The sequence below is a fragment of the Nicotiana tabacum genome, chromosome 23 (genome assembly GCF_000715075.1).
Source record: "Nicotiana tabacum cultivar K326 chromosome 23, ASM71507v2, whole genome shotgun sequence".
NCBI classification, from domain to species: domain Eukaryota; kingdom Viridiplantae; phylum Streptophyta; class Magnoliopsida; order Solanales; family Solanaceae; genus Nicotiana; species Nicotiana tabacum.
The window spans coordinates 105,180,733-105,205,976 of NC_134102.1; the positions used below are offsets into that span (position 1 = coordinate 105,180,733).

At 36.0% G+C, this 25,244-nt stretch overlaps 2 protein-coding genes across 3 annotated transcripts; both read left to right on the top strand.

Annotated features, from left to right (window-relative positions):
* The first annotated feature begins 1,110 nt into the window (after positions 1 to 1,110).
* On the top strand, positions 1,111 to 4,508 carry LOC107788471 (pentatricopeptide repeat-containing protein At1g62350-like). Of its 2 annotated transcripts, none has more exons than XM_016610154.2 (3): positions 1,111 to 1,265; positions 1,474 to 1,812; positions 2,546 to 4,508. In XM_016610154.2, exons 2-3 carry the CDS (start codon positions 1,489 to 1,491, stop codon positions 2,960 to 2,962), a joined length of 741 nt encoding a protein of 246 aa, XP_016465640.1. In that variant the 5' UTR covers positions 1,111 to 1,265; positions 1,474 to 1,488; the 3' UTR covers positions 2,963 to 4,508. The 2 variants fall into 2 exon arrangements, 1 of the variants encoding a protein (XP_016465640.1); XR_001648634.2 differs by having other exon boundaries at positions 1,117 to 1,812; positions 2,546 to 3,159; positions 3,708 to 4,508.
* Positions 4,509 to 6,568: 2,060 nt separating this feature from the next.
* LOC107788472 (copper-transporting ATPase PAA2, chloroplastic) lies at positions 6,569 to 24,353 on the top strand. Its single transcript, XM_016610155.2, has 17 exons — positions 6,569 to 7,544; positions 7,917 to 7,994; positions 10,420 to 10,517; positions 10,658 to 10,711; positions 11,610 to 11,696; positions 12,584 to 12,745; positions 13,326 to 13,436; positions 13,916 to 13,984; positions 16,477 to 16,586; positions 18,063 to 18,168; positions 18,919 to 18,985; positions 21,171 to 21,250; positions 21,369 to 21,823; positions 22,346 to 22,520; positions 22,902 to 23,033; positions 23,670 to 23,820; positions 23,999 to 24,353. Exons 1-17 carry the CDS (start codon positions 6,905 to 6,907, stop codon positions 24,118 to 24,120), a joined length of 2,697 nt encoding a protein of 898 aa, XP_016465641.1. The 5' UTR covers positions 6,569 to 6,904; the 3' UTR covers positions 24,121 to 24,353.
* Positions 24,354 to 25,244: the final 891 nt, after the last annotated feature.

Genomic DNA, 25,244 nt, shown 5'->3' on the forward strand with positions numbered 1-25,244 from the left:
ACTTCTTTAAAAACTAACTTCTTTGTTGTAAAATTATTGTATAAATTCGCTGGGTAACTTAAAGTCAATTTTACCAAAAAAATTAGATCTTTTTTGTGAGTTGTTGAATGAGTGTTTCTTCTTTCAACTAAATTCCGGTAATAAATGAAAGAAGAATAAAATGAGAAAGATAAAAAATAGATCCAGTAATAACAAGAGAGGGAGAATATTAGATGGAACCAAATGGAGAAATGAAGAAGAAAGGAGAAAAAATTGTGGGGGGGGGGGGGGGGACGGTGAAGAAAAGAGGAAGAAAGTGAATAAATGAGGAAGAAAGGTTTAATTAGCCGTTACATGCTGTTAGGTGGGGACCTTTTGATAGATTTTTCAGTCATTACGCGCGCAATAACAAGTTATTACACACGGGTTGCCAAAAATATAACGAGGGTGTTTCAATATGATGGAAAAAATTGTTTAGGGGGGTTTTGGGGACACCAGATAGTTTAGCAGGAAACTGACAAAAACATGATAGTTTAGGGGATTTTTAGGGTATTAACTCATTAATAAATATGTACTTTACTAATTTGTACTGGAACGCACTTGTAATCAACTCATTTTACGATTATTCTTTTAATTCAAACTTTTTTGCCTAATAATCTAAGAAAGTGGAAAATAAAATTATATCTCTACTAGATAAATAAATACTTAGCATATTTTCTTTTCTATAAATAAATATTCAGTTCTATACTGCAATATAGGTAGACAAATCAAATAATTTTTTAAAACTTTTTTCATATAAAAATATTCCTCAAACAAGATAAAGTGATGGAATAGTCATGAGGGTATTTTTGTAAACAAATAATTCTTTTAGAAATTATGTGATACTTTAATATATCAAACTAAATAATGAATAAGAAAAATATAACATAACTAGTACCAGCATTACAAATAAATCCTATCATAGTATTATTCTTATGCGCCATACCAAAGAGCCCAAGTAGCAGTAACAATCATTGTGAAAAAAAAATGATTAGTAGTAAGTAATCATGAATTTAAAATTTTAAATCCTTGCGCGAAAAACCCCTCATTTCCTTGTGAGTTTATATTGTGCTAGGTGAGTGAAAAAACCCCAAGGGTCGTTTAACGTAATTTCTGAGTTTGGCTAAAAGTCGTAGTTGCCCTTCTTTGCACCGAGTGTGCTCTCTCGTCTCTACCCCGCCGCTCTACTATCTACTAAGTCATTCATCATCACCTCTCTGTTTTTACCAACTTCTCCATTGTTGCTAGTAAGTTTTTACAAGCAACTTTTCCCCTTTTTCTATTTTATTGTGTCGCCTGTTGTATTTAATTCTACTTCATTCATATTTCTAGTTTCTTCGTGAGATTGTGTTATGTTTAGGAATTAGCATATGTAATTCAAACCTCAAAGGATCTTTATGTATTTGTTAGAACTTGTTCTCAATGAATTAACATGGTTGTGAGTTCACTTTGAAGTTCACCCATTTGCCTATGTGGCGTCAAGGTCAGAATCTTCTGCGGCGAGCCTCACCGATATTAATTGTTCTCCCTCATTCATCAAACTCTAGCTACGGAATCAGACAAATTATTACTGGTTCAGCTTCATCATCAAGCCCAAGTGTGTCGATATGGAGGCGCAAGAAAGAAATGGGAAAAGAAGGTTTAATGGTTGCCAAGGAGCTTAAGCGCTTGCAATCGAACCCTGTCCGGTTTGAGAGGTTCATTAAGTCCCACGTTTCTCGCCTTCTCAAATCTGACCTTGTAGCTGTTCTTGCTGAGTTCCAAAGACAAGATCTTGTTTATCTCTCCATGAGGGTAAATTTTTTTGGCTATCAATATTTCGAATTTTTGTTACTACTTTTTTTGTCATAAACTTGCTTTTTTGTTGACGTACCAGAAATGGAAGGGAAAAAAAAACAAGAGTGGGAATGATAAATATTTAGTTGTGCGTAATTCCTCAGAACAAACTTTAGTTTCCATGTTCTTTGGAGATTCCGAGAATTGGAGAAGGATATGATGATTTTTGTTTTTTGTTTTCATTTATGATGATTTTTGTTTTTTGTTTTCATTTAAAAAAAGAAAAATTGTGGGTTTAACTTTAGGGTCACTGTGTACTGGGGAAAATGGTTGATTATGTTAGTTGGAAAGTTGGTAAGCTCAAGTCCTGTTAAACTCTTGCTTTATTCGAAAGTAACTCTTGTAACATCCACTTGTTGCTGTACTATCATATACTTCTTTGACAAAATTTAGCATTATGTTCGACAATGTTGATCACAAGTGTGAATACTGATTCCTGCTTGGAATATTTTCAATTTGACTTCGATGGTTTATTCACCATAATTAAAAGAAATGTGATGTGGATATGCGAAGTGTAAAATTGTGATGTTGTGCATTATACGTGTTTCTTCTTACATTTACTTCCTATTGTTCTCTTTAAGTGGTAATTCTAGAGTAGAGCAGGGAAACATTTGCCGAGATTGAAGATATCCACTTTCGTTGATCATTTATGCAATGCTTATACTGTTGGCCATCACACTTAATTTTGCAGTTGTACGAGGTTGTTCGCAAAGAAATATGGTATAGGCCAGACATGTTCTTTTACAGGGATATGCTTTTCATGCTTGCAAGAAACAAGAAGGTAGATGAAGCAAAGAAGGTATGGGAAGATTTGAAGCAAGAAGGAGTGCTTTTCGATCAGCATACATTTGGTGATCTTGTCAGGGCTTTTCTAGATGGTGGATTACCTTCAGAGGCAATGCACATATATGATGAAATGAGGCGCTCTCCTGATCCTCCTATGTCTTTACCCTATCGTGTTATACTGAAGGGTTTACTTCCTTACCCAGAACTGAGGGGAAAAGTGAAGGATGATTTTCTGGAACTGTTCCCAGATATTGTAGTTTATGACCCACCTGAAGATTTATTTGATGAAGAAGAATGGAGAAAGGAGAGCGAGGATCATTAGAGTATGCTGTTGACTTGAATTTTCTCAATGGCATTTAGGATGTCCGCTGTACAAGAAGATAGTGGAATAGTAAATGTGGAGTGCTTTGGCAGCAGGTTGAGCAATCCTTTATGCTGCTGAACAGATGAGTGCTACCGATTTTGAGAATTTGAAATGTGACCCAGGAAAACCGTGCAAAATTAAAAGTTAATGCGCAGGTATGAAACTTACCCATAATATCCAAACTGAAGTTGGTTGAATGCTAGCTTCTAATGAAGTGGATATATCATTTTCTGCAATTTGTGTTGGAAGAGAAGCTGCCAACTTTCTCCTTATTACGGTTCACTCCGATCAAAAAGTTAATGAATGCCTGCAGTTGTTGAGGCTAGCCATTATCACCATCTCATTTAGTTATTCTTATGAGATGGTGAATGTCAGCATAAATGCTCCCCCAAATAAATTAATATATGCTCATCATCCAAATTATTGGTTATGGTATCCTGAATCTTCAGAACAATCTGGTTTCTGCAGTACCGTTTTTGAACTCTAGCAATATTCTCATATAGTCACATCATGTAATTGAGTTTTGATCTTCACGTGATTGAAGTATCAAGCTATGTGGTCATTATATAGCATTTGGTCACGTCACAGGGTTCAATATCTTCAGGCTTACATTTCTTGCTATCATCTCTTTAGGGCCTTTTGCTATATCCTCTGTCAAGGTATTCTCCCTAAAAAGTGCTGATTCTGTGAGATTTTGGCTTAGGTGTTTTAAATGTGACAATGGTATATTTGTTGCTGTGGAGTTGTTTCCGAGATAATGGTTCGGCCTACAAGTACCAGAAAGAAAATTGAAGAACCTAATTCATTTTGAGGCACTGATTTGTTAGTCTAAGAAGTGGAAGGGAATTCGTTGAGCGTTTGGGCCGTTTGGCTGTTCCAGTTTCATGGTTCCAGCTTCAATTACTGTTTGTTGTTTCGGAACAAGCCAGAGATATGATGTTTTCTGATTCACTCGAGCATTGACAAAACCAAATTTCTTCTGTGTTCGGGGTGGAGACTCTTTCGGGATGGTCTAGAACTTTGAGATATGTGCCATTGCCTTCGAATACTTATATCATATTTGCTATACTTGGTTGGGATGAAGAAAGTGGAACTGAACATATGAGCAACGGTATTGTTATCCTATATTTGTTTGGGGCGAAGAGATAGAAGATGGGAGGAGAGGAAGTAAAAAATGAGGATTCTAGGTAACTTTTTGTTTGCAAGTAAATGAAGAGGGAAGATGGAGTTGGACTAAAATAAGAAGAAATGAAAGACAAAAATAACAAGGTTATTGTCAACTTGCTGAAAAATGTAGAACAATGAGTTCATCTTTATATCAAAAAATTATTCAATAAATATGAAAGTTCATCCCAAAAGTCATTTTATATTACTTAATAGTAGGGGTGTTCGTCGGTCGGTACGGTAGTTAGATATTTCGGTTTGATATTTTCGGTATTCAGTTTCGTAAAATGCTATAACAATACCGTACCTAATTAAATTCGGTATAGTTCGGTTTTTCTCCCTTCGATTACGGTTTATTCGGTTCGGTTTATTCGGTTTGAATACTAACTAGTGAATAGAGTCATAGAGGGTAATATTCTTAATTAAAGTACTCAAAAGTACAAAACTAAAAACGTCTGTTGACAAAAATTTTATCCAAAATCAACAAATATCAACAAAGAGAGGAATAAATTTGATCATTAGAAATGTCTTGTTACTTTTTTAGAGTTAATTGATGAACTTAGAGAATAAAGGAAAGCAGAATTTTAGATTTTGGACAAAACTTTTATCAACAAACGTTTTTAATTTTGTATTTTTGAGTACTTTAATTAAGAATATTATCAGTATTTCTTTTTAAAATTTAAATACCATACCTAATACCAATTTGTTTTTAAAAATTAAACAAAATATCATACCGAATACCAAAATATCAAATACCACATACTAAAATTTTGGGTTTCGGTACGGTAATTCGATATTTACCGAATTATGCACCAAAGGACTAGTTTTTAGGGGTTCAGAAAAGGAGGGCGTTATAATTCAACACTAAACCTTTGCAATTTCAATAAAATAAAATAAAATAATATACTAGATTTTGGAAATGACCCAATCCAACAACCCAATTTGGCTGCCATTAAAAGTAAATAAAATGAAAAAGAGAAAAAAAAGGAAGAAAGAGCGAGAGAAGAAAAAGGATAGACGTTAATTGAGTTGAGTTGAATAAAGAAATGCATATGGTACACATGCGTGTTAATGACCAATGTGAAGGGGGATGGGTATAACGTCTTAAAATATCTCACTCCAATCCTACGTACCTACCATTGGGAGGAAAAAGTAAAAACCCTACCTACCAAGCTTCATTACATGCTAACGAAATAAATCGAGTATGATCCCTTAAATTTGGAATTAGATTTATCTTAGTCTTTCTTATGGAACACCAACTTAAGCTCAAGTTTTGGTATAACTATGTCAAGAGACTCGAGTAAGTACTTTTGATCATTGCTTGCGAGGATGTTACCAACACATTATCATTATAAGCTAATTATATATGCCAATTAATCTTTCCATAGCACATCATAGCTAAACCGAATTGACAACAAGATTAGTAGATAACCCCACCAAGCTCAAGAAACAAAATTTTCCATTTTTAGTGTTTTAAGACAATTTTAGATCAGCGTATATAACTAATAAATTATACTTAAAAATAAAATACTAATGTCAAACATAAAATATTGCCCTATATGTCAACTAACACCCTGTTTGGATCATTGTTACCTATCGTTTTATAATGTATTGTATTGTATTTTATTGTATCGTATCATTTTATGAATACAACGTTTGGATAAATTGTATTGTTTGCTATTGTTAAATAACATTTTGCTATTTGGTTTGACTGTATCGTATTGTACTGTTACTGATGAGTTTACTAAAATACCCTCAATTATTTAAATATTAAATTTATCAAGAATTACACATAAAAATAATTTAAGAAAATATCGTTCTACTACTTTATCACCAAATATGTCTTATAAATAGATTAAACAATTAAATTCATGCAAATTCTAAAAAATAATTAGTGGAACAAGTTAATAATATTAAAATAATAATAAGTACACTCCATTCCTAACTAGATCATAATAATAATAAAACAAAAAATAAAAATATTAAAGAACTATGATAAAGAAATGAACGAGAATTGGTAGAACAAAGATAATTAGAATTGGAGATAAAATCAAATTAGGAGAAAAAACGAAACAAAAGAAGGCAAAACACATTTGATGTTACAGTTGGAAGCGATATAAATTCTGAAAAAAAAAGGGACGAAGACAAAATAGGTTATATGTTGGAGATTTAGAGTTAGAATAAATAAATAAAAGGTAAAATAGAATTATGGAATAATAAGTTAGGGCATAATTAAAAAGAAAAAAAGAAAATAATTTCACCACACAAAATCATTTATTTTAAAAAAATAAATTTTTTTATTATTTCGAAACAATAAATTTAATAATACATTACAACAAATTATAATTAAACAATCAATACAAATATTATAATATATTAAGACACAACGAACAACCATCCAAACAACATGTATGACGAGAATAGAGCACATAATCTTATCTTTAGGAACAAAATTGCAGCTGACATGAAAGCAGCGGCCAACAGATGACAAAGTTAAAGTTAGCCATGTCCATGTACAAAACCCGAAAATGAATCAGCAACTTGTCGATAGATAGAATCATAAAAATAAACATAAATTTGGATCACACGTTTTATTCATTTCAATTTCAACTAGCATGAATCCAAATACACGTGTCATTGTAAGCGTTGAATATTCACCCTGCACCACTACTATACATTTTCTCTTCTGTTTCCTCTAATCTCTATTTTTCCGATTCCTACTCCGCCGGAGAAACAATGACGGCGAATCTCCTCCGATTCTCCCTCGCACCTAATCACAAACTCACTTCCAGCTTCAGTCACTCCAATGTCAACCACGAACGACGTCGTATCAACGGCCATCACTTCAATCCTTTTATCCACGAACGACGTCGTAGCAGTCAGCTACTGCTGCGGCGCAATGCCGTATTCGCGAAGGCTGTTGAGTTTAAAGCTCCGGCGAGCGGAACTGAACAGCAGCAGCAGTTGAAGAAAGATGAAACGACAGTACTACTCGACGTAAGCGGGATGATGTGTGGCGCGTGTGTCACACGCGTCAAGTCGATCCTCTCCGCCGACGACCGAGTTGACTCGGCTGTGGTCAACATGTTGACCGAGACAGCTGCGGTAAAGTTGAAACCGGAGGCCGGTGAGAGTTTTGCGGCCGCTGAGGAGTTAGCTCAGAGGCTGACCGGATGTGGTTTTCCGACGAAGAAGAGGTCGTCGGGGTTAGGAGTAGATGAGAAGGTGAAGAAGTGGAAGGAAATGGTGGAGAAAAAGGAGGCATTGCTTGTTGAGAGTCGAAACAGAGTGTTTTTTGCTTGGTCTCTGGTCGCTTTATGCTGTGGAACTCACGCTACTCATATATTGCACTCTCTTGGCTTTCATATTGGTCACGGTAACAAGCACAAAAATGCAGATTTCATTTCTTTTTACAATGAAATCTGAAGCTCAAAGAATTATATCCTCTTAGTGAGTGAATGACATTCTTGCTAGTTAATTACAACAAGGATTTGAACATTTGATTTAACCGTTGTAAGAAATGTTAAAAAGAGACAAATACTTTGTTTTTATGTTAAAATATTTGGAAATGATTCCTGATTAACTCATAGAAGTACATCCGATTACCATAATGCTCAATATTACACTGCTTTTTTCGAAATTATTTCTACTTCAGCTTGGAAACATCTGTAGGAAAAGCCAAAAAGCTAGTATTGGATGAAGTTTTATGTTCTGGATAACTCAAACTAGTTGACAAAAATTGGTACAGGTTCAATGTTGGATGTACTGCATAATTCTTATGTCAAAGCTGGATTGGCAATAGGGGCTTTACTTGGACCTGGACGAGGTTAGTCGTTACTTGTTTATTCGATTCTCTTTCTTTTTCTTTCTTTATTAGCAGTTACTTTCTACTCTCTTTATGTTCTTCTTTTCTTATTTTGTTTAATTTTGGGTTATTTTGTCTAGTTAACTATGGAAGTTGACTAAATCAAACAAGTGTTATTGTGTGATTATATTTGCTTTCCAATTTTCTCTTTTTTTCCTTGCTAATTAAGTCTTTAACGAGATTCAATAGCTTAAAGTTGTTGTGAGTAGTATAAAGAACCCTTTTTCAATTCGCAGGTACTAAGTGTATGTGGAAATAGAAAAACTTCTCATTGACTTAATTAGCAATGTACAACATGTGCTCCTTATATATAAGTCTTAGGCTATATATAATATGATTGGTAATCAATCGCTATACCACTAAGATAAGTAAATATTTTATAATACTGTAATTAAATATAAAATATCCCAAGTCATCCTATAAAATGTTCTATATGATTTTCGTTATTCAAGATAGACAGATATTCACTTGATATTCTAAAGTGGAGAAGCTGGCTTGAATTTTCTTATTTTGAAAATATAGAAAGTTGGCGCCGAAATCTCGCTAGAGTGGTGCACAATCACCAACAAAAAAAAATTGATGCTGAAATTCTTTCCACCGAAACATTGTTGCCTCGCCGGTACATGCACAACGAAAGAAAGTGCGTCTTGCACTACACATGGAAAGAAATCTATTCTCAATCACCGCAAAAAGATATCGAAAATCTCCAGAACATTGTCGATGTAACTTGAATTGATAGAACACTGATAAGAAATTCAAAGTTTAGAAGAGGGCACCTGTCGCGTAAAAAATAGCTGTGCTAGTCGCCGGAGAGATGGATGACGCTCGAACGATCATAAAGAGAGGCGTGGCGCCAGAATGGTCAGGCACACATTGGCGGAGGGGCATGGTCGAACACCTAAGGAAGAAGAAAAGAAGAAAACATTGGTCCGGGAGGAGGCACACATTGGCTTGTAACACTCGTCAGTAGCAGAAGTTATTTGAATCAGTACCATGACCATAGAGGCTCTGATATCATGTGACAATAGAAAAGCTTCACATTGACTTTATTAACAATGTAAATAGATGACAGTCTAATTACTCACAAAAAAAAAAAACATGTACAAGAGATGCTCCTTATATAAACAATCTTATACTATGTATTCTTTTGATGGAGAGAGTCTCAGACTATGTATAATATGGTAGGAATCTATTCATATACTAATAAAGTATTTAATTATTCTTCAAAATATCCTAAGATATCTATAGAATATTCTATATGATTTTGCTAATTCAAGTACAATGTATTTGGAAGTTTATGAATCTAGACACGTATTCAGTTGATATTTAACACTGTCATGTTAAGAGTTCAAATGAGAGATTTTGGGACGTTCATATATTGTTAAAAGTTGACAATTTGTCATAAGCATAAAACATGATTCCATGATCTTAGTACTTAAGGATTTGCACAATAAATGTAATACGATTATCAAGAAATGTAGCTTGATCCATGTCAAATTGTTGAGTAGATGTTGAACATTGACGGCTTTCCGTACTTCAAAAACTGAAAGAAATTGTGTTTTCCTTCCTTTGCCCACTTTCTTTCAAGTAATGCTATAAGTGCCTAAAACAAAGAATAATAATGTTTTTTTGATAAGGTCAAAGAATAATAATGTTCTCTCTTGGAGTGAAGAGAAAACATTTATCTTTTACTTCCCCAACTTGTTTGGGATTGGGGCATAGTAGTAGTTGTTGTTGTAGTGGATAGTTACTTGCTAAAAACTACTTTTCCAAAAATGACAAATGGTATTTGAGTTTTGATATTCAATTAAACAAATAAAGTAATTGGGCAAACTAGGATAAGTGCAGTCGCACAATAACTAATGGATCATACCTAACATCTGGCTGGACCAGGGTTTCTTGGCCTGCTAAATCTATTAGTACAAATTCTGCTGCACGTTTTGACATCATAACGAAAGCAAATGCTTATGTCATTTAGATAACTATAGTTCGTGCAACTAGCCTTCTTTATTCATTATGTTTGGTGCTAGAATAATGTCACTTCTCTTTATCTCATTTCATAATGTCTCATTTTTGGATTCTTTATTATTTCCTAGGTAGTACATTCTTGGGCATGCACTTTTATATCTTGGTTACTTTGGAACACTGACACTGTTAGGTAAAGCTAGGAGAAAAACATGGAAGCACTCCACGAAATTCAGTTACAGCATATCATAAAACATAAAACATAAAACATTCATTTTTGCAAGTTAACATCACCAATCAAACAGTTTTCTCTCAGTTAATGAATCCAGCTTTTAGATCTTTCTCTAGTTTGGACCATCAGTTTTGATTACTAGGTCTTTATCATCCTAGTTTATTAACGACTGAATAAATTATGTGACAGACCTGCTTTTTGATGGTATTCGGGCATTCACAAAGGGATCACCAAATATGAACTCTCTTGTTGGCTTTGGATCGATTGCTGCTTTTGCAATTAGTTCTGTAAGAATCAATTAAGCCGGGCACTTTATCTTGTTAGGAGCTCTTAATTTACGATTTCAATGCCTGTCTTCGTAATTTTTTGAAACTCATCACTTTCTTGAGTTAAGACTGATGTGCTAACAAGCTCTTCTCTTTCTTAGGTCTCACTACTTAACCCTGCGCTTCAATGGGAAGCAACATTCTTTGATGAGCCGGTGTGTCTTTTCTCACTCTCTTTTGTACTTCTCTGAAAGCTTAGATTTTTTTTAAACATTTTTTCTTTCTATGTAGTTTTAATTTGCTTGCTAGTATGTACTCCTGCTTTCTTCTGTTTAAGACAGATTGTAATCTTTAACAGCAAGATTCGTTCTTTATTATTTGTTTCTGAATTTTAAATTTGGCTTTTAGCTGAGAGGGCCTTCATTCCATAAAGTTCAAAATAATAGGTTGTCGCTATGGTGCCACAGATTATTGAGCCTTATTGGGTTCAGGTCTCTTTTCTAGAATCTCAGATCCTGAAATTTCAAGATAATGCCATCTGAAGTCCTAGCAAAATTTAGATAATGTCTTGAGGTTCACATATTCTTCTACTCTGAATCTTTAATGATATTTGTCTTGACCAGTCTGATGTTAGTTTGAAATGTATAGCAAACCGGTGAGTCATTTTCCTCCTGCAATGGCTGAATCTGGTGAAATTTCATAAACCTATAATAATTCGTGCTATTTGTACATCATGCCCCTTTACAATTTTGAAATTAAGAAAATGACCTTTTTAGATCTCTTATGTGTAAAAGACAGATCTCTTATGTGTAAAAATAAATCTCCTATGTATAAAAAAAAGAGGTAGGGTCGTAAAACTAAAAACAAGTTTGTAAAGAGCCAACAAACCAATTGATACTAATAATTCTCTATATAGCATTCATTAACTTTCATTATGTAGTTTTCATTTGTAGCTATTTCCAACTCATTAAGATATCATCTATGCTGTGTGATACATTCTAAACGTACTTCTATGATGGTCACTTTTGAGCAAAATCTATTTAGTATTATTAAACTGTTTGACCTTTTCAGCATTGAATTCACTCATTGAGAAATGCTGATTTTAGTATGCAGGTCATGCTTCTTGGGTTTGTACTACTAGGACGTTCCTTGGAGGAAAGGGCAAGGCTGAAAGCATCTAGTGACATGAATGAGCTATTAGTAAGTTGTTTCCGTGTTATGTGATTTAATAGCGTTATTTTTCATTTGTTGGGGGCTCAAGAAGTGGACCAGAAAATCGCAAGCAAAATATGGGCTATAAGATTGTTCAGTATTTGATGCTCTCCAAAGGTTGAAAATCTATTAACTACTGGAATCCAGATGTTTTAGATGTTGAAGTTTTCTGATACAGTAGCATCAATGAATATGTTGTTACCATTCATGAGACTTCTATGCTAAACAACCTATTTAATCTTGTTATTCAACAATACTTTATCCCATATAACATGAAATCTAAGTATTAAATGTTTTGTTTTTCCATAAGTCCTCAATACTTTGAATTATATGCATATACTAGTTAATGCATTTGAGATAAGAAATGAACCATGCCCGTTATCAATTTTTCTCTTATTTTTTTGATGCATTTAAGAGTTCCTTTTTTCCAGAAAACTGCTGTTAGTTACTAACAGTGCTACTTTTGGAGCGTGTATATTACCGAAGATCTAGTTATAAGAGTTGCATAAAAGCTCTGATCTCTTATTTCTGGTGGCAGCGAGATCACGAGTTCTGAACTGTAATCTTGCTGCCTTTGTTTTCTTTTCATTCATTTATCAAAACACATCTATGGAGGAACTGCCATATGTTTAGTGGTGTGAAAATAATGCTACCTAATAGTTGCACTTAGCAAAGAATAATCCAAGGTTACTTTCTGGCTACTTTTTTCTTAATTCGTTGAACACAATAAATAAAGGATACAATCGCTACTTTATATATTTTTTTTATCTATTAAATAAAATTCATTTACACTATTAAGACAGACCTCCCAGAGCTTGGAATTAAAATATATTTACTCCTTTCTCTTACAAATATTGTTGTGGTTCTCTTGGCAGTCACTTATATCCACTCAGTCTAGACTTGTGGTTACTTCTTCCGGCAGTGGTTCCTCGGCTGATGTTGTCGGCGCTGATGCAATATGTATTGAAGTTCCAACCGATGATATTCGAGTTGGTGATTCTTTGCTTGTTTTGCCTGGAGAAACTATACCTGTAGATGTAAGTCAAATTTTGCATGAGTTCTTTCTTTTTAGGAATTTAGCTCAAGGACGAAGGTCTGAAGATCTCTTCAGTAAAGCAGAATAGAATCCATGTACTAATTTCCTGGGATTTCATTGCTCCAAGCATTTAGGATGCTAATGCTAAATTATCAGCTTCTACAAACAGAATATGGAACCATTAGACAAGGAAAAAATTATTACCTCAGTACATCTTAATGGTGGTTTCTCGGACATTTTTTTTTTTGCACTTTCAGCAGATTAATGGCACTTTTAGTTGCTGATCTCCTGAAACAAATGGAATATGTGTTTGTTTTTCCTAGGATTGAATAGGTAATTTTGGACAAACGGGAATATTGTCCTATTTGAGCTGGTAACAATTAGGTATTAGTTTTAAAGCGTTTATGGTACCTTTTTCAGTCTTCAAAAGGAAGAAACTCGTCCTCTTTGCTTGAAATGTTGAAAATACAAATGTCTGTTCAAGGATGTAGCGTTCTGTTAAAAATACTTGTTTCTTCTGTTTATTTGGTAAACATGCAATATCTTACATTCTCAAAAGATAAATCAAATTGCCTCTGCAGGGACGAGTCATTGCAGGTCGAAGTGTTGTGGATGAGTCTATGCTTACTGGAGAGTCTCTTCCAGTGTTTAAAGAGAAGGGCTTTTCTGTCTCAGCTGGTACAATAAACTGGGTATGGCGGTGTCAAGATTCAATCAATCAATCAAATATGATAATCCCAAGATAATAGGGTTAAGCTATATGAATTCTCTATATCCTATATGCTCTCTTCGGACATGGTGCAAAGATATTACGTAATGAATTTCACTCTTATTGTTACAAAAAAATATAGCACGGGCTATATATTAATTATATCCACTCTAATCATGGTGGGACATTAGTAATCAGTTGCATCCTCTGGATGCTACATTTATTGGAATTTATTTTACCTGATCAAAAAAAATCCTGGCGACACATTAGGTTCAAATGTTAACATGATCCTTGGTAAGGTTACGTGAACGATGGCACATTAGATTTGTACCACACATACTGATAAGTTTAGTCGATGAACACCTTATGATAGTAGAACTGGAATTCTTTTAAGCAACAATGACTGGAATTACATTTCTGTTTATATTATTTTATATTCAAGTCCTTTTTCTTATGTTTCAGGACAGTCCTTTGAGGATCGAGGCCTCTTCCACTGGTTCCAACTCAACAATTTCCAAGATTGTTAACATGGTCAGCACACTGTTTTTCAGTGATGATTTTTCTTGAAGTAATATATTGCTGCCTGGAACATTTTCTAGCACTTAGATATTTAGAGCCTTGAGGAGGAAAAACTGATATCTTAGCACTGTTTCTGTATTGGGCTACTAAAACTACTTTTTTCTTGATGATGTAATGCATAGAACTTGAAGTGCAAAATTGATCACAATGTCTGGAAATTTATTAGAAATGATGTATTAGCTAAATTGTGCATGTTATCCGCTGATGACATAGTACTGATTGATGAAACGCGAGGTGGGGTTAACGCGATGCTAGAGGTTTGGAGACAGGCCCTAGAGTCGAAAGGTTTCAAGTTGAGCAGGAACAAGACGGAATACTTGGAGTGCAAGTTCAGTGACGTGAGGCTTGACTCACAAGCCATCCCCAAGAGAGCTAGTTTCAAGTACCTTGGATCAATAATCCAAGATAATGGGGAGATTGATGATGATGTCACTCATCGCATTGGAGCGGGGTGGATGAAATGGAGGTTAGCATCTGTTGTGTTATGTGACAAGAATGTACCTCTGAGACTTAAAGGTAAGTTCTACAGAGTGGTGGTTAGACAGACTATGTTGTATGGGGTAGAGTGTTGGCCTGTCAAGAAATCCCACGTCCAGAAGATGAAAGTGGCAGAAATGAGAGTGTTGAGATGGATGTGTGGGCATACCAGGAGAGATAAGATTAAGAATGAAGATATTAGGGACAAGGTGAGAGTGGTCTCCGTGGAGTAAAAGATGTATGAAGTGAGGTTAAGATGGTTCGGGCATGTGAAGAGAAGGGACATAACTGCCCAAGTTAGGAGATGCGAGAGGTTTGGGGGGGGGGGGGGGTTATGCGAAGAGGTAGAGATAGGCCAAAGAAGTCGTGGGGGAGGTGATTCGGCAGGACATGGCGCAACTCCAACTAACCGAGGACATGACCTTTGATAGGAGGGTGTGGAGGTCGAGGATTAGGATTGAAAATTAGTAGGTTACTCAGTGTTTGTCTTTTCCTTACCAGTAATATTTGTGTTGCTTTTGCATTTCTTTAGGCTTAGTTTTTACTGTAGGTTGTTCTGTTTCTTAATTCTATACACATTATTGTCTCTTTCGCTTTGGTTTATATAATATTGTGTTGTTGGTAGTGCTTGCTGCTATTGCTTCTTCCTCATATTCTTTGTGCCGAGAGTCTGTTGGAAATAGCCTCTCTACCTTCACAAAGGTAGGGGTAAGGTCTGCGTACATCCTACCCTCCCCCAGACCCCACTTGTGGGATTCTCACTGGGTTTGTTGTTGTTGTATGAGCTAACTTCCGGTGGGTTTTCATTGAGTTTAGTGGTGGAAAACCTGTAGACTGTGAACTTCCTTGTTTGGTCAAGTAAATTTTATCCATTGACCACTTGTATCTCACTGGAAATTTTTTGAAAATTGAAGTCCTGCCGGAAAAGTTTTGGTCGGTAGAATGGTCATTGAAAGAAGTCGCGACTTCACTGGAACTATCACCGAAAAGTGGTCTTGTCAAAATGGTTACCCGAAAGAGGTGCTTTACCACTGGAACAGTGACCAGAAAAAGAAAAAGGAATGGTGCTGCTAGAATGGTCATTGAAAGAAGTCGGGACGTTTCTAGAACGATCACCAAAAAGCGTCATAGTGTAACAGTCACCAGAAAGAGGCGCAGGTTGCCATAATGAATAACTCAAATTAGCACGGTGCTTCAGGTACGGTAATAAGATTGGTATCGCTAGAACAGTCACCATAAAAATGAAAGACTAGTAATTCAAAAAAGATTGAGAAATTGGCCTAGAACAGTACAAGGAAGCCTGTTGGTAGGCAGAAGTTATGAAGTCTCCACCAAGATCTAGAGGTCTTGAAGCATGTGAGAAAATAATATAGAGAAGAAATATACTTATAACCTGATGAGATGGAATAGAAGACACCTATTTATAAGTGTGGTGCAATTCAAATTTATATTTAATTGACGAGGGACGGACTTAATAATGGCACTTGACACTATAACATTCTAATAAGCTATCTCTTCTAATATCCTCCAAAGGTGCCAAACTGGAATATTTTTAACCTTGGGAATGTGGTCTGTTACTTTCAACTTTCTCTCTGAGCAATTAAATAGGAATTTGGGACTTCTAATGGAGATTGTAATAACTGTTTGTTACCTGACCCCCTTTTTGATGTTTGACATGTATTTTTTCTGTTGTTTGCAGCCTCTATTTCCTGGATAGAGAATATTATTCTCTCTATTTAGAAATTTCTACTTATGAATTACTCTTTCTAATATGTGTGAAAAAATGGGTACAAATACACTTTTTTTTTTAATTCTAAAAAAAGTGTATTTGTACCCATTTTTTCACACAAAGTGGCTACTGATCTTAAACTAGAATTAGCAGATATGTGTAGGGACACCGCCCTCTAATATTAACGTGTGAAAACTTAGGAATTTATGAGCTTCTACATAAATTTTTAATCTTCCAGGTTGAGGATGCACAAGGCCGTGAAGCACCAATTCAGCGACTAGCAGATAAAATTGCTGGGCCATTTGTTTACAGTGTGATGACATTATCAGCTGCGACATTTGGGTTCTGGTAACACGTTTATTCTTCCCCTTAAGTATCACAAATATGTTTAAGAAACAGTTTCTGCTCCTTTAGGTTATTAGGTATAAATAGACAAAGGATAGGCACACATGAACAAACTGGAAGATTTGAACAACTACTTGTTAGTCTCTAAAATGAACGGAATAATTGTTTAGCAATGACTTCTCATTGATCTGATGTTAATGGTGTGTGGTGACTCATCAGTCAGTGTGCATGTTATTTTATGATTTTATCTGCCTAGATCTATTTCTTGAAGCCATATTTTCCCTCCTCGCCAGTTCACGAGCTGCTATATTATAAATATATGTTCATCCATTCCTATGAGTTATAGTTGCTTATGATTGCATGTATTTTCTATTACAAGGTGCACTTGGAGCACTGTCAAAAGTAATGTAGCCTTATCGTGCATCATACAAGGCACTGACTCAATTCAATCCACCTCCCAGAATTGAGGCAAATCTGGATCAAGTCCAATCAGATTATATTTAGACACCTAGTTCGCTCAAGTATTCTGAAGAGGTCACTACTTCCGTAATATACTATAAAATTCTAAACCCTAATATAGTTGTCCTTTTCCGTAGCACAGTTATTCTCTGGGATATCCAATTTTGTGTTTGAAGACAAGGGAGGGAGAGTCTAGCGGTAACGGCCCTCCACCTCAACGATGAGGTTGGGAGGTCGCTTCACCGAGGGAGCGAAGTAGGAAAAACCACTGTTGTGCTCCTAGGTTGGAGGGTTTTGAGGATGGTGTTTACTCTATCTGAAAAAAAAAATAAACGTTTGTGATTGAAATAGTACACTAGTGAGTAAACTGCTACTTGCTTTGGGCAATGGAGTTGTTGATATTCCTTTATTTTCTGCAAGTAACATATTATTTCCTCGAGACTGAGTGTTACAGCATTTACAGGGATTTCCTTGGAAATCCAGCACTCATGTTCCTTCAAAAGCTTTGAGGAAAACCTAGGCTCGAACAAAGTTCTTAATTACAACGAAGTATTGGCAGAGCTCTACAGCTTGAAGCTCCAGATAAATACAATGTTCATGGACTAGGCATTCAACGGTCTGGTTCCTGTTTTGAAAATACATGCATTCTGTCCTTCTGGTAAATAGGCGGTGTCTAGAGCAATCTTCATCAACCATTTCCTCCAGTTTTTTTCATAAGCAACACGATCCACTGAATTTCAAGACCTAGTGCATCATCTGATTAGGAGCAATTCCAAGCAGCACCCGTTATGAGCTTTAGTATAAGCACTCAATAAACAGACATCGATGATTCTGCAGCAATTTGGCTGCTGCAGCTATGAATCCATGATACTCTTATTCGGTTACTTTAAGTCTCTCTAACAATGACTTGGTCTGTTACTGCATATATTTCATGTTAACGAGTAATCATATATACTGCAAATTAGCTTGGTCTGTTACTTATAATTTTCTGTTGTTTCGTATTTACTGCTCATTATATAGGTATTATCTTGGGTCGCACATCTTCCAAGATGTTTTACTGAATGATATTGCCGGACCAGAAGGAGATCCTTTGCTTCTGAGCCTGAAACTTGCTGTAGATGTATTGGTGCGTCATGGTGAACTGATCAGCCATCTTTTGTATCGATGCCTTTCTATCTAGTTTGAATTACCTCTCCATTTTCCTGCTATGTTTTTCCTAGAAAAACGTTTAGTCATTCTCTATTCTGTCAGATCTTGTTAGAGGCTGCTAACTTATCGGAACTTATAAATGTCAGACTATAAATTTAGGGGTTGGGGAAAGCCACTAAAGTTGAGTGCGACATACCTCTGAGTTGTTACATTTTAGCTTGTCCAATCTTTGCACTTCGTCTGCTGTCTACTCTGTGCTTCTCCATTTGCTCTGACAATATTACTGGTAATGGAAGGTTTGGCCTATTATTTTAGGGAGAAGAAAATTGTAGTAGTTCACTTTTAGCAGAAGCCATGGGATAACCCAAAGTAGAAATCAAGTTGTAAAGTTTAAAGCAGAGGACATCTGTAGTAAATCGGATTACTGCAGAAGGGCAGTTTTTTATGCTGACCCTATCATACTATCATTATTGGTAAAAACACAAGATAGCTTGCCTGCAGGCAGAAGTTTGTTCTCTTTGTGTATTGAGAGTAAATAATCTGTAATGATTGTGATACCATTCGTCCAAGCTTACTGTGGTCAATTCACCTAGTCCGCTCCTAATTCTAATGCCCTAGCTTGTTCTGGGACTTGAAAACTTCGAGCATATGTTCCTCCAACTTATAGATGTCCTAAAATGGCTTGTCGATTATTTTGGAATGACAAGTCTTTTTTTTTTTTTGACAGGTCGTCTCCTGCCCTTGTGCTTTAGGCCTTGCCACACCAACTGCGATTCTAGTTGGCACCTCACTAGGTACATAATCAGATTCAAATGCTTTTGCTTTAATTCTCGGAATTTCCCCCATTCTCCCTTATACGCAGCAATTCAGGACGTACCTGTTACATTCCTTGTCTTCTTTTGGACATCGCCTTTTCCTCAGGAAACCACTCTTCTTTTGATGCATCTTTTGCTTCGTAAACTAAAATGCTAGAGTGAGATCTAGTTGTACCAATCAACAAGCAGAAAAGTGTGCTCCTGGGGCATCAGAGATACCAATACTACTAGCAATTCTATAAAATTTTCTGGCTGCCCTTTGCTCATCCTATACATATCATGTAACAGCTGAAAACGAGAATATTTTTGGAATAATTTGAAAACTAGGAGGCTACCTTGAGAATGTTATGCACGGAGGATTGTTGACGCCTAGGGTCATCTCTGAAATAGTACATCTTTCGAACACTGAGCAAAGCTGGGTCTAAAGAGCAGGTTGGTTAAGTCAAAGTACTGACTGCAGAAGTGCAGTTCTCCAATGAGGAGAGAGTAACTAGTGTATCCCTTAATAGCTGCATTTCGCTGTTGCAAAGGTGGTGGTGGTGTTGGGTCAGTGTTCTGAAAGGTTTACCTGAGGCTCTCTGAAAACGCACCACAACAGCCGTGGAGGTGCATGCCAGCCTCACCCAACACTCACCAGTGCTATGTGCCTTGGTTTATCCCTGAAATATCATCAATTATGCCTCAAAATCAATTCCATGTTGGTTTTCAGAGATGAAGAGGAGCGATTGACATTTGTGATTGGAAATTTTAATGTTGTTGCATGACAGGAATCCTACAACCCAGGGCTGTCACTTTTCATGATACTATTGTTATCACGTGATGAAATCCCCTTCAAAAGTGTCAAGTCTCATATTGGTTGAGGGGAATGGGTTGTGGTCTCCTTATATGGGTCTTGGGCAATCCGCCTCTCATAAGCGAGCTTTTGGGGTTGAGTTATGTTCAAGGTCCATTTCTTCACACGGTATTAGAGTCAAGCCCGTCGGCCTTTGTTGTTGTGTTTTTCAATGTTGGCCCCCCGTGTTATGTTATCTACACTCGAGTTATCTAGTCCTGGGTATGTAGAGGAGTGTCAAGTCCTATATGGTGTTGGGTGATACTACTCTCATGAGCTAGCTTTTAGGGTGAGTTAGGTTCACAGTTAATTTCTTTAAAAACCGCAACTAAAAGAGAAGAGAATGTCAAACCTTTATCTTCAATTAACGATCTGGACTTGAATACTTCAAATTTAAGACAGCCAAGGGACTCATCATGTGGTACACAAAGGCATTACGAGTACTGGATGGTTGTATAGGGATTAGAGAGTTTGCTGGATAATATGGAGAATAATATTTGCAGAGCCACCATGGCCAAAGTTTTTACGAGACCTTTGTGACACTTTTCATTTGGGGCATTAGGTTTATCTAAGTATCCCGAGGGATGGAGGAGGCTAGGTTAGCCAACAGATGGTTATCGGTTCAAGAATGTAAGGTGTCCCTGCCCTATCAAAGATTCTGTTAACATTGCAGATGGCACTCTCTTACCTCTTTCACACTATGGGTCTATGTCTTCATCCCGGATTCTTCATGATGTCACTAAAAGAGGGGAAGGAGCAAAAGATAAAAATAAAATTACACGATGAAGAAGAAGATAAAAGGATTAGTGGAAAGACTCATTAGATTTGATTTTTAATGTAATGGCAAGTTAGATTGCCCATTTGGCAAGAGCACTTTACTTCCAATCAAGACGTTGGGAGTTCAAGTTACCAAGAGAGCAAAGTGAAAAAGGGCCACTGTTGACTCAGTGGAAGAGGCTTGGGGGGTGAGGTTTACCATATTAAAAAATACATTAAAAACAGAAATATCGTGGTGCTTATGTTTAAGGTCCCTCGAGTAAAGTTGGCCAGAGTTGAGGAGACTCCTCCAGTGAGGAATTTTGCCTCTTATTCAAAACCTATTCGTGCAGACGTTTCAGCTTAATGTGCGAGTTTCATCAAATGGTAGTCTGCTACTCTCTTTAATTTGGATTTCGGAAACACTGGCACAACCAACATTCAAAAAGCCACTTCTTGGATTTTATACTCGCCTTTTTTCCCCCTCTAGTTTAATGGGCAGTTTTTTTTCTTCATGATGTAGCCTAATAGATTGTCAAATTACTTAACTTGTATTTTTCTGTTGAAACCAAACAGGAGCAAGAAAAGGACTTCTTATTAGAGGAGGAGATGTACTGGAACGCTTGGCAGGCGTGGATCATGTCATGCTGGACAAGGTGTTAAATAGTTCTTCAATTGAGTACTTTGTTGCAATGTTTACTTACACAGCTAAAATCAAAAGATATGTAGTAATTTATTGGTAATAAAAACATGATCTCTGCCTGTAATTCTCAGACAGGAACTCTGACTGAAGGAAAACCTGCTGTCTGTGCTATAGCGTCCTTGGGTCATGAGGAATTAGAGATTCTTCAAATAGCTGCTGCAGTGGAGAAAACAGCATCACATCCCATTGCTCATGCTATTATAAGCAAAGCAGAATCGTTAAATTTGAGTATCCCTGTCACACGTGGACAATTAGCTGAACCTGGCTCTGGAACCATGGCAGAAGTAAATGGCCTCTTGGTTGCAATTGGAAAGCTGAAATGGGTTCAAGAACGTTTCCAGCAAAAAGCAGACCTTTCTGATTTGAGGACTCTTGAGCAATCTGTGATGCATAAATCATTAGAGGACAGTCAATCATCTAACCATTCAACCACAGTTGTATACGTTGGTCGGGAGGGAGAGGGTGTGATTGGGGCTATTGCGATCTCTGATAAATTGCGCGAGGATGCTGAGTCTACCATAAGAAGGTACTCTCTGACGAAGATGATTTCAAATGTCCATTTTAGATGCATTTTAGAAGCTGCAATCATCATTAGTCCCCCATGACCCCACTCTATTTTCTCCTTTTTACATATGTGTTACCATTGCTTCTTTAATGTGTGGTAAGTCATTAGCTTCGTCTTAATTCTATCCTTTTGAAGAAGTTACCATAAAGTGGGAATTTGAGTTTATCATCCGGTTTTCACTTTTCAGCCTTTTGAAGAAGTTATATGTGCCTTTAGATTGACTTGCCTCTCGCAGTTCTACAGACTCTTTAAGACTTCTATTTATATTTGAAACCCAGATCATAAAGATTTAACAGATGTTTCCATGAGATTGCATTTTCAATGGATTCAGTACGTAATGCGTCACACCAAATCTGTTCCACCACCCTCCCATTGGGCATTCCTTATTCTTTTCTTCTAACTTCCTCTAGTAAAACATTGTAATTTTATTCTTCTTTAGTTTTCTCATATCTTTCTCACTTTTCAAATTCTTACCAATTGAAGGCTTCAGGACAAGGGAATTGAAACAGTACTGTTATCGGGAGACAGGGAAGAGGCAGTTGCAACTGTAGCAAAGACGGTTGGCATAAAAGACAAATTTGTCAATGCATCTTTGACACCCGAGCAGAAATCTGCCGCCATCTCAGTTCTTCAAGCTTCTGGCCACCATGTTGCCATGGTAAATGCATTTATCTGGTGAAACCTGATATTTCCACTTGTCCCTCGAACATATAAAAGTTATCTTGTCCATAATAGCATGTGCAATTGGCTGCTACCTTTCTCCCAAACAACTCTGCTTATAATATACAAAAATTGACTTCTATAATTACACGTCTCTTTTAAGGAAACTACTTCTTCATGGCACACATCATCCGGTAATTGGGCTGTCCTATTTGCCCCTCTAGCAAGTGTTGTCATAGTTCTTTTCTTTCTTTGGGGCTCTTCATTTCTCTATTTATCTCTCAACGAGTATTAGGTTTTTTACTGTATGAGCATATGATTTGCTAAATTGTCAGATACTATGCACAGCTATCTAACTGGAAATTCTTGCATACTGAAGGTTGGTGATGGCATTAATGATGCACCTTCTCTTGCTCTTGCTGATGTGGGGATTGCTTTGCAAGTTGAAGGACAGGAAACTGCTGCTTCAAATGCAGCATCTATCATACTCCTTGGAAATAAACTTTCACAGGTACATGTTCCATGTCATCATCATTCATACAATTTTTTTTTTGTTCCATGTCATCACAGAGAGGCTTTTGTTTATTTTTTTAATTTTAATCAAATGTTTAATCATGTCTTCACTTATTACTGTTAACCATATAAATTGTGTAACCGTTACCAAGTCGATTTTTATTTTATAAGTTTGTAAGGTACTATGTCATATAAGAAGATACAATTATTTTATCACTATCCTCTTATATCTTGTTTCTGGTTTGCTTTTCACTGGATAGTCATGAGAATAGCCATGAGAATACAGTTCCACTGGATTCAGAATTTCCCTTATCAAGGAAAAGAAAATGGGTTCAAACTTTTTGTTTGTAAAAGTGCTGAATATCATAGCACAAATAATAACATACAGAACGCTTGTTTCACACTATAGTCGTGAGAATTATGGTCAAAAAGCTATGGTTAGGTTCAGGAGAGTGAAAGCAGACTGTACCTACGTAACTCTTTTCTCAAATAGAGTGAAAGCAGACTGTATCTCCCACTATGTGTATATCAGCATTTTCTATGTGATGAAAAAATAACAATGTGCCTTCCTGCTAACAGAAATGCAAATTCAACCTGGATATCTTATAATTGGCAAATGCTTCCTTTTTGGCAGGTGGTGGAAGCTCTTGATCTTGCACGGGCAACTATGGCAAAAGTTCATCAAAATTTGTCTTGGGCGGTTGCATATAATGTTGTCGCAATACCCATTGCAGCTGGGGTGCTACTTCCAAATTTTGATTTTGCAATGACACCATCTCTTTCAGGTAAATAACATCCAATTTTTGATTTTGCTTGTTCAGCCTTTCTTGGTCCAAAGGATTCAAGATGCCCTGCTACCTATCACTTATTTTCTGTCTTGGTGACAAATTCTCTGGAGATTATAGCCAATATATATACATATTGTGAAAGATAATTAACCACTGTTACCTTTTTTTCTGACAGGAGGATTAATGGCTTTGAGCTCAATATTTGTCGTCTCCAACTCACTGCTTCTACAATTCCATGGTTCTCAAAGGAAAAGAAAAGAGAACCTTACCTATAAACGCACTCAAACAGAGCTATAACTCTTGCAAATTATGGAGTTGGCATGTAAGAATCTGAATCTGTGTAATCTTTTGTGCTACTCATTCTTCGACTTTGCTGTTATGTCAGCTTCATGGGGGAGAAATCTGGGAGGAGCTAGTGTCGTAATATAGTAGTTATCGAGTATTGTCAAAACTAGCTTCTATTTGGTAACCAAGACAATAGACTGGTGTGTTAACACGAAATAAACAAGTAAATAAATAATTATTTGTCATTATGAGTTCATATCCAAAAAAGAAAAGAAGAAAGAAAACAAAAAACAGGCACTCACGCAAAAGTTAAACAACGATAATGGTCCTTACTGATTTTACATTAAATCGTACCAATTACTTTTACTTCTGCTGCAAACACCTCGAGCAAACTGTGTGTATGTGGTACTTAGAAGAAAGATCAGCCACCACTCTTTGTTTTCCGAGTCAATTCGATTAGCTTTTCGTTGAATTGGATGTGGATAAATTGTCATTTAAGAAGAAGTTTTAGCTATTAGGAATTCCATGATAACTACCCTTTCTGTCATGTGAACCTTCTCATGGTCAAACTTATTAATTTTTGGTGTGAAGTCAGCCATAAAATTTTCATAATTTTTAAATTTACATATTTAATAACTATATAAAAAGTAAGTCACAATAGTTACAATTTAATATAATTAAAAAAATTATAAAAACATGATCAAAGAAAATCTTGTTTGACTCATCAAATAGTAATAGGTTCACGTTACACTATCGAACCATGTAAAGACGACTTGGTACTTTGGTTCACAAAAAAGGCTTGGTTTTACGGTTATTTGAACTAAAGGAAAAAAGTAAGCATGCAAATAAGACATTTAAAAGCCCCCATGAAAATCATATACAAAGTGAAGGACAGATTGATTATGTCTCTCTGTTTAGCTTGTTTTACAGAAATTGAAATAAATAACTTATTCCAAATTTTTATCTTTTAAATCGGAGTCTTTTATTTTTTTCAATTTTAGATGTGAATGTACTCAATCGATAGCAGCACTCTCTGGATTCGAGTTGCAGAACTTGCCCCTGTATTATGTAATTGTAAATTACAATTTTATCATGGATCGTCTCCTCTTCAAATAAAATTATTTTTACAATTAGAA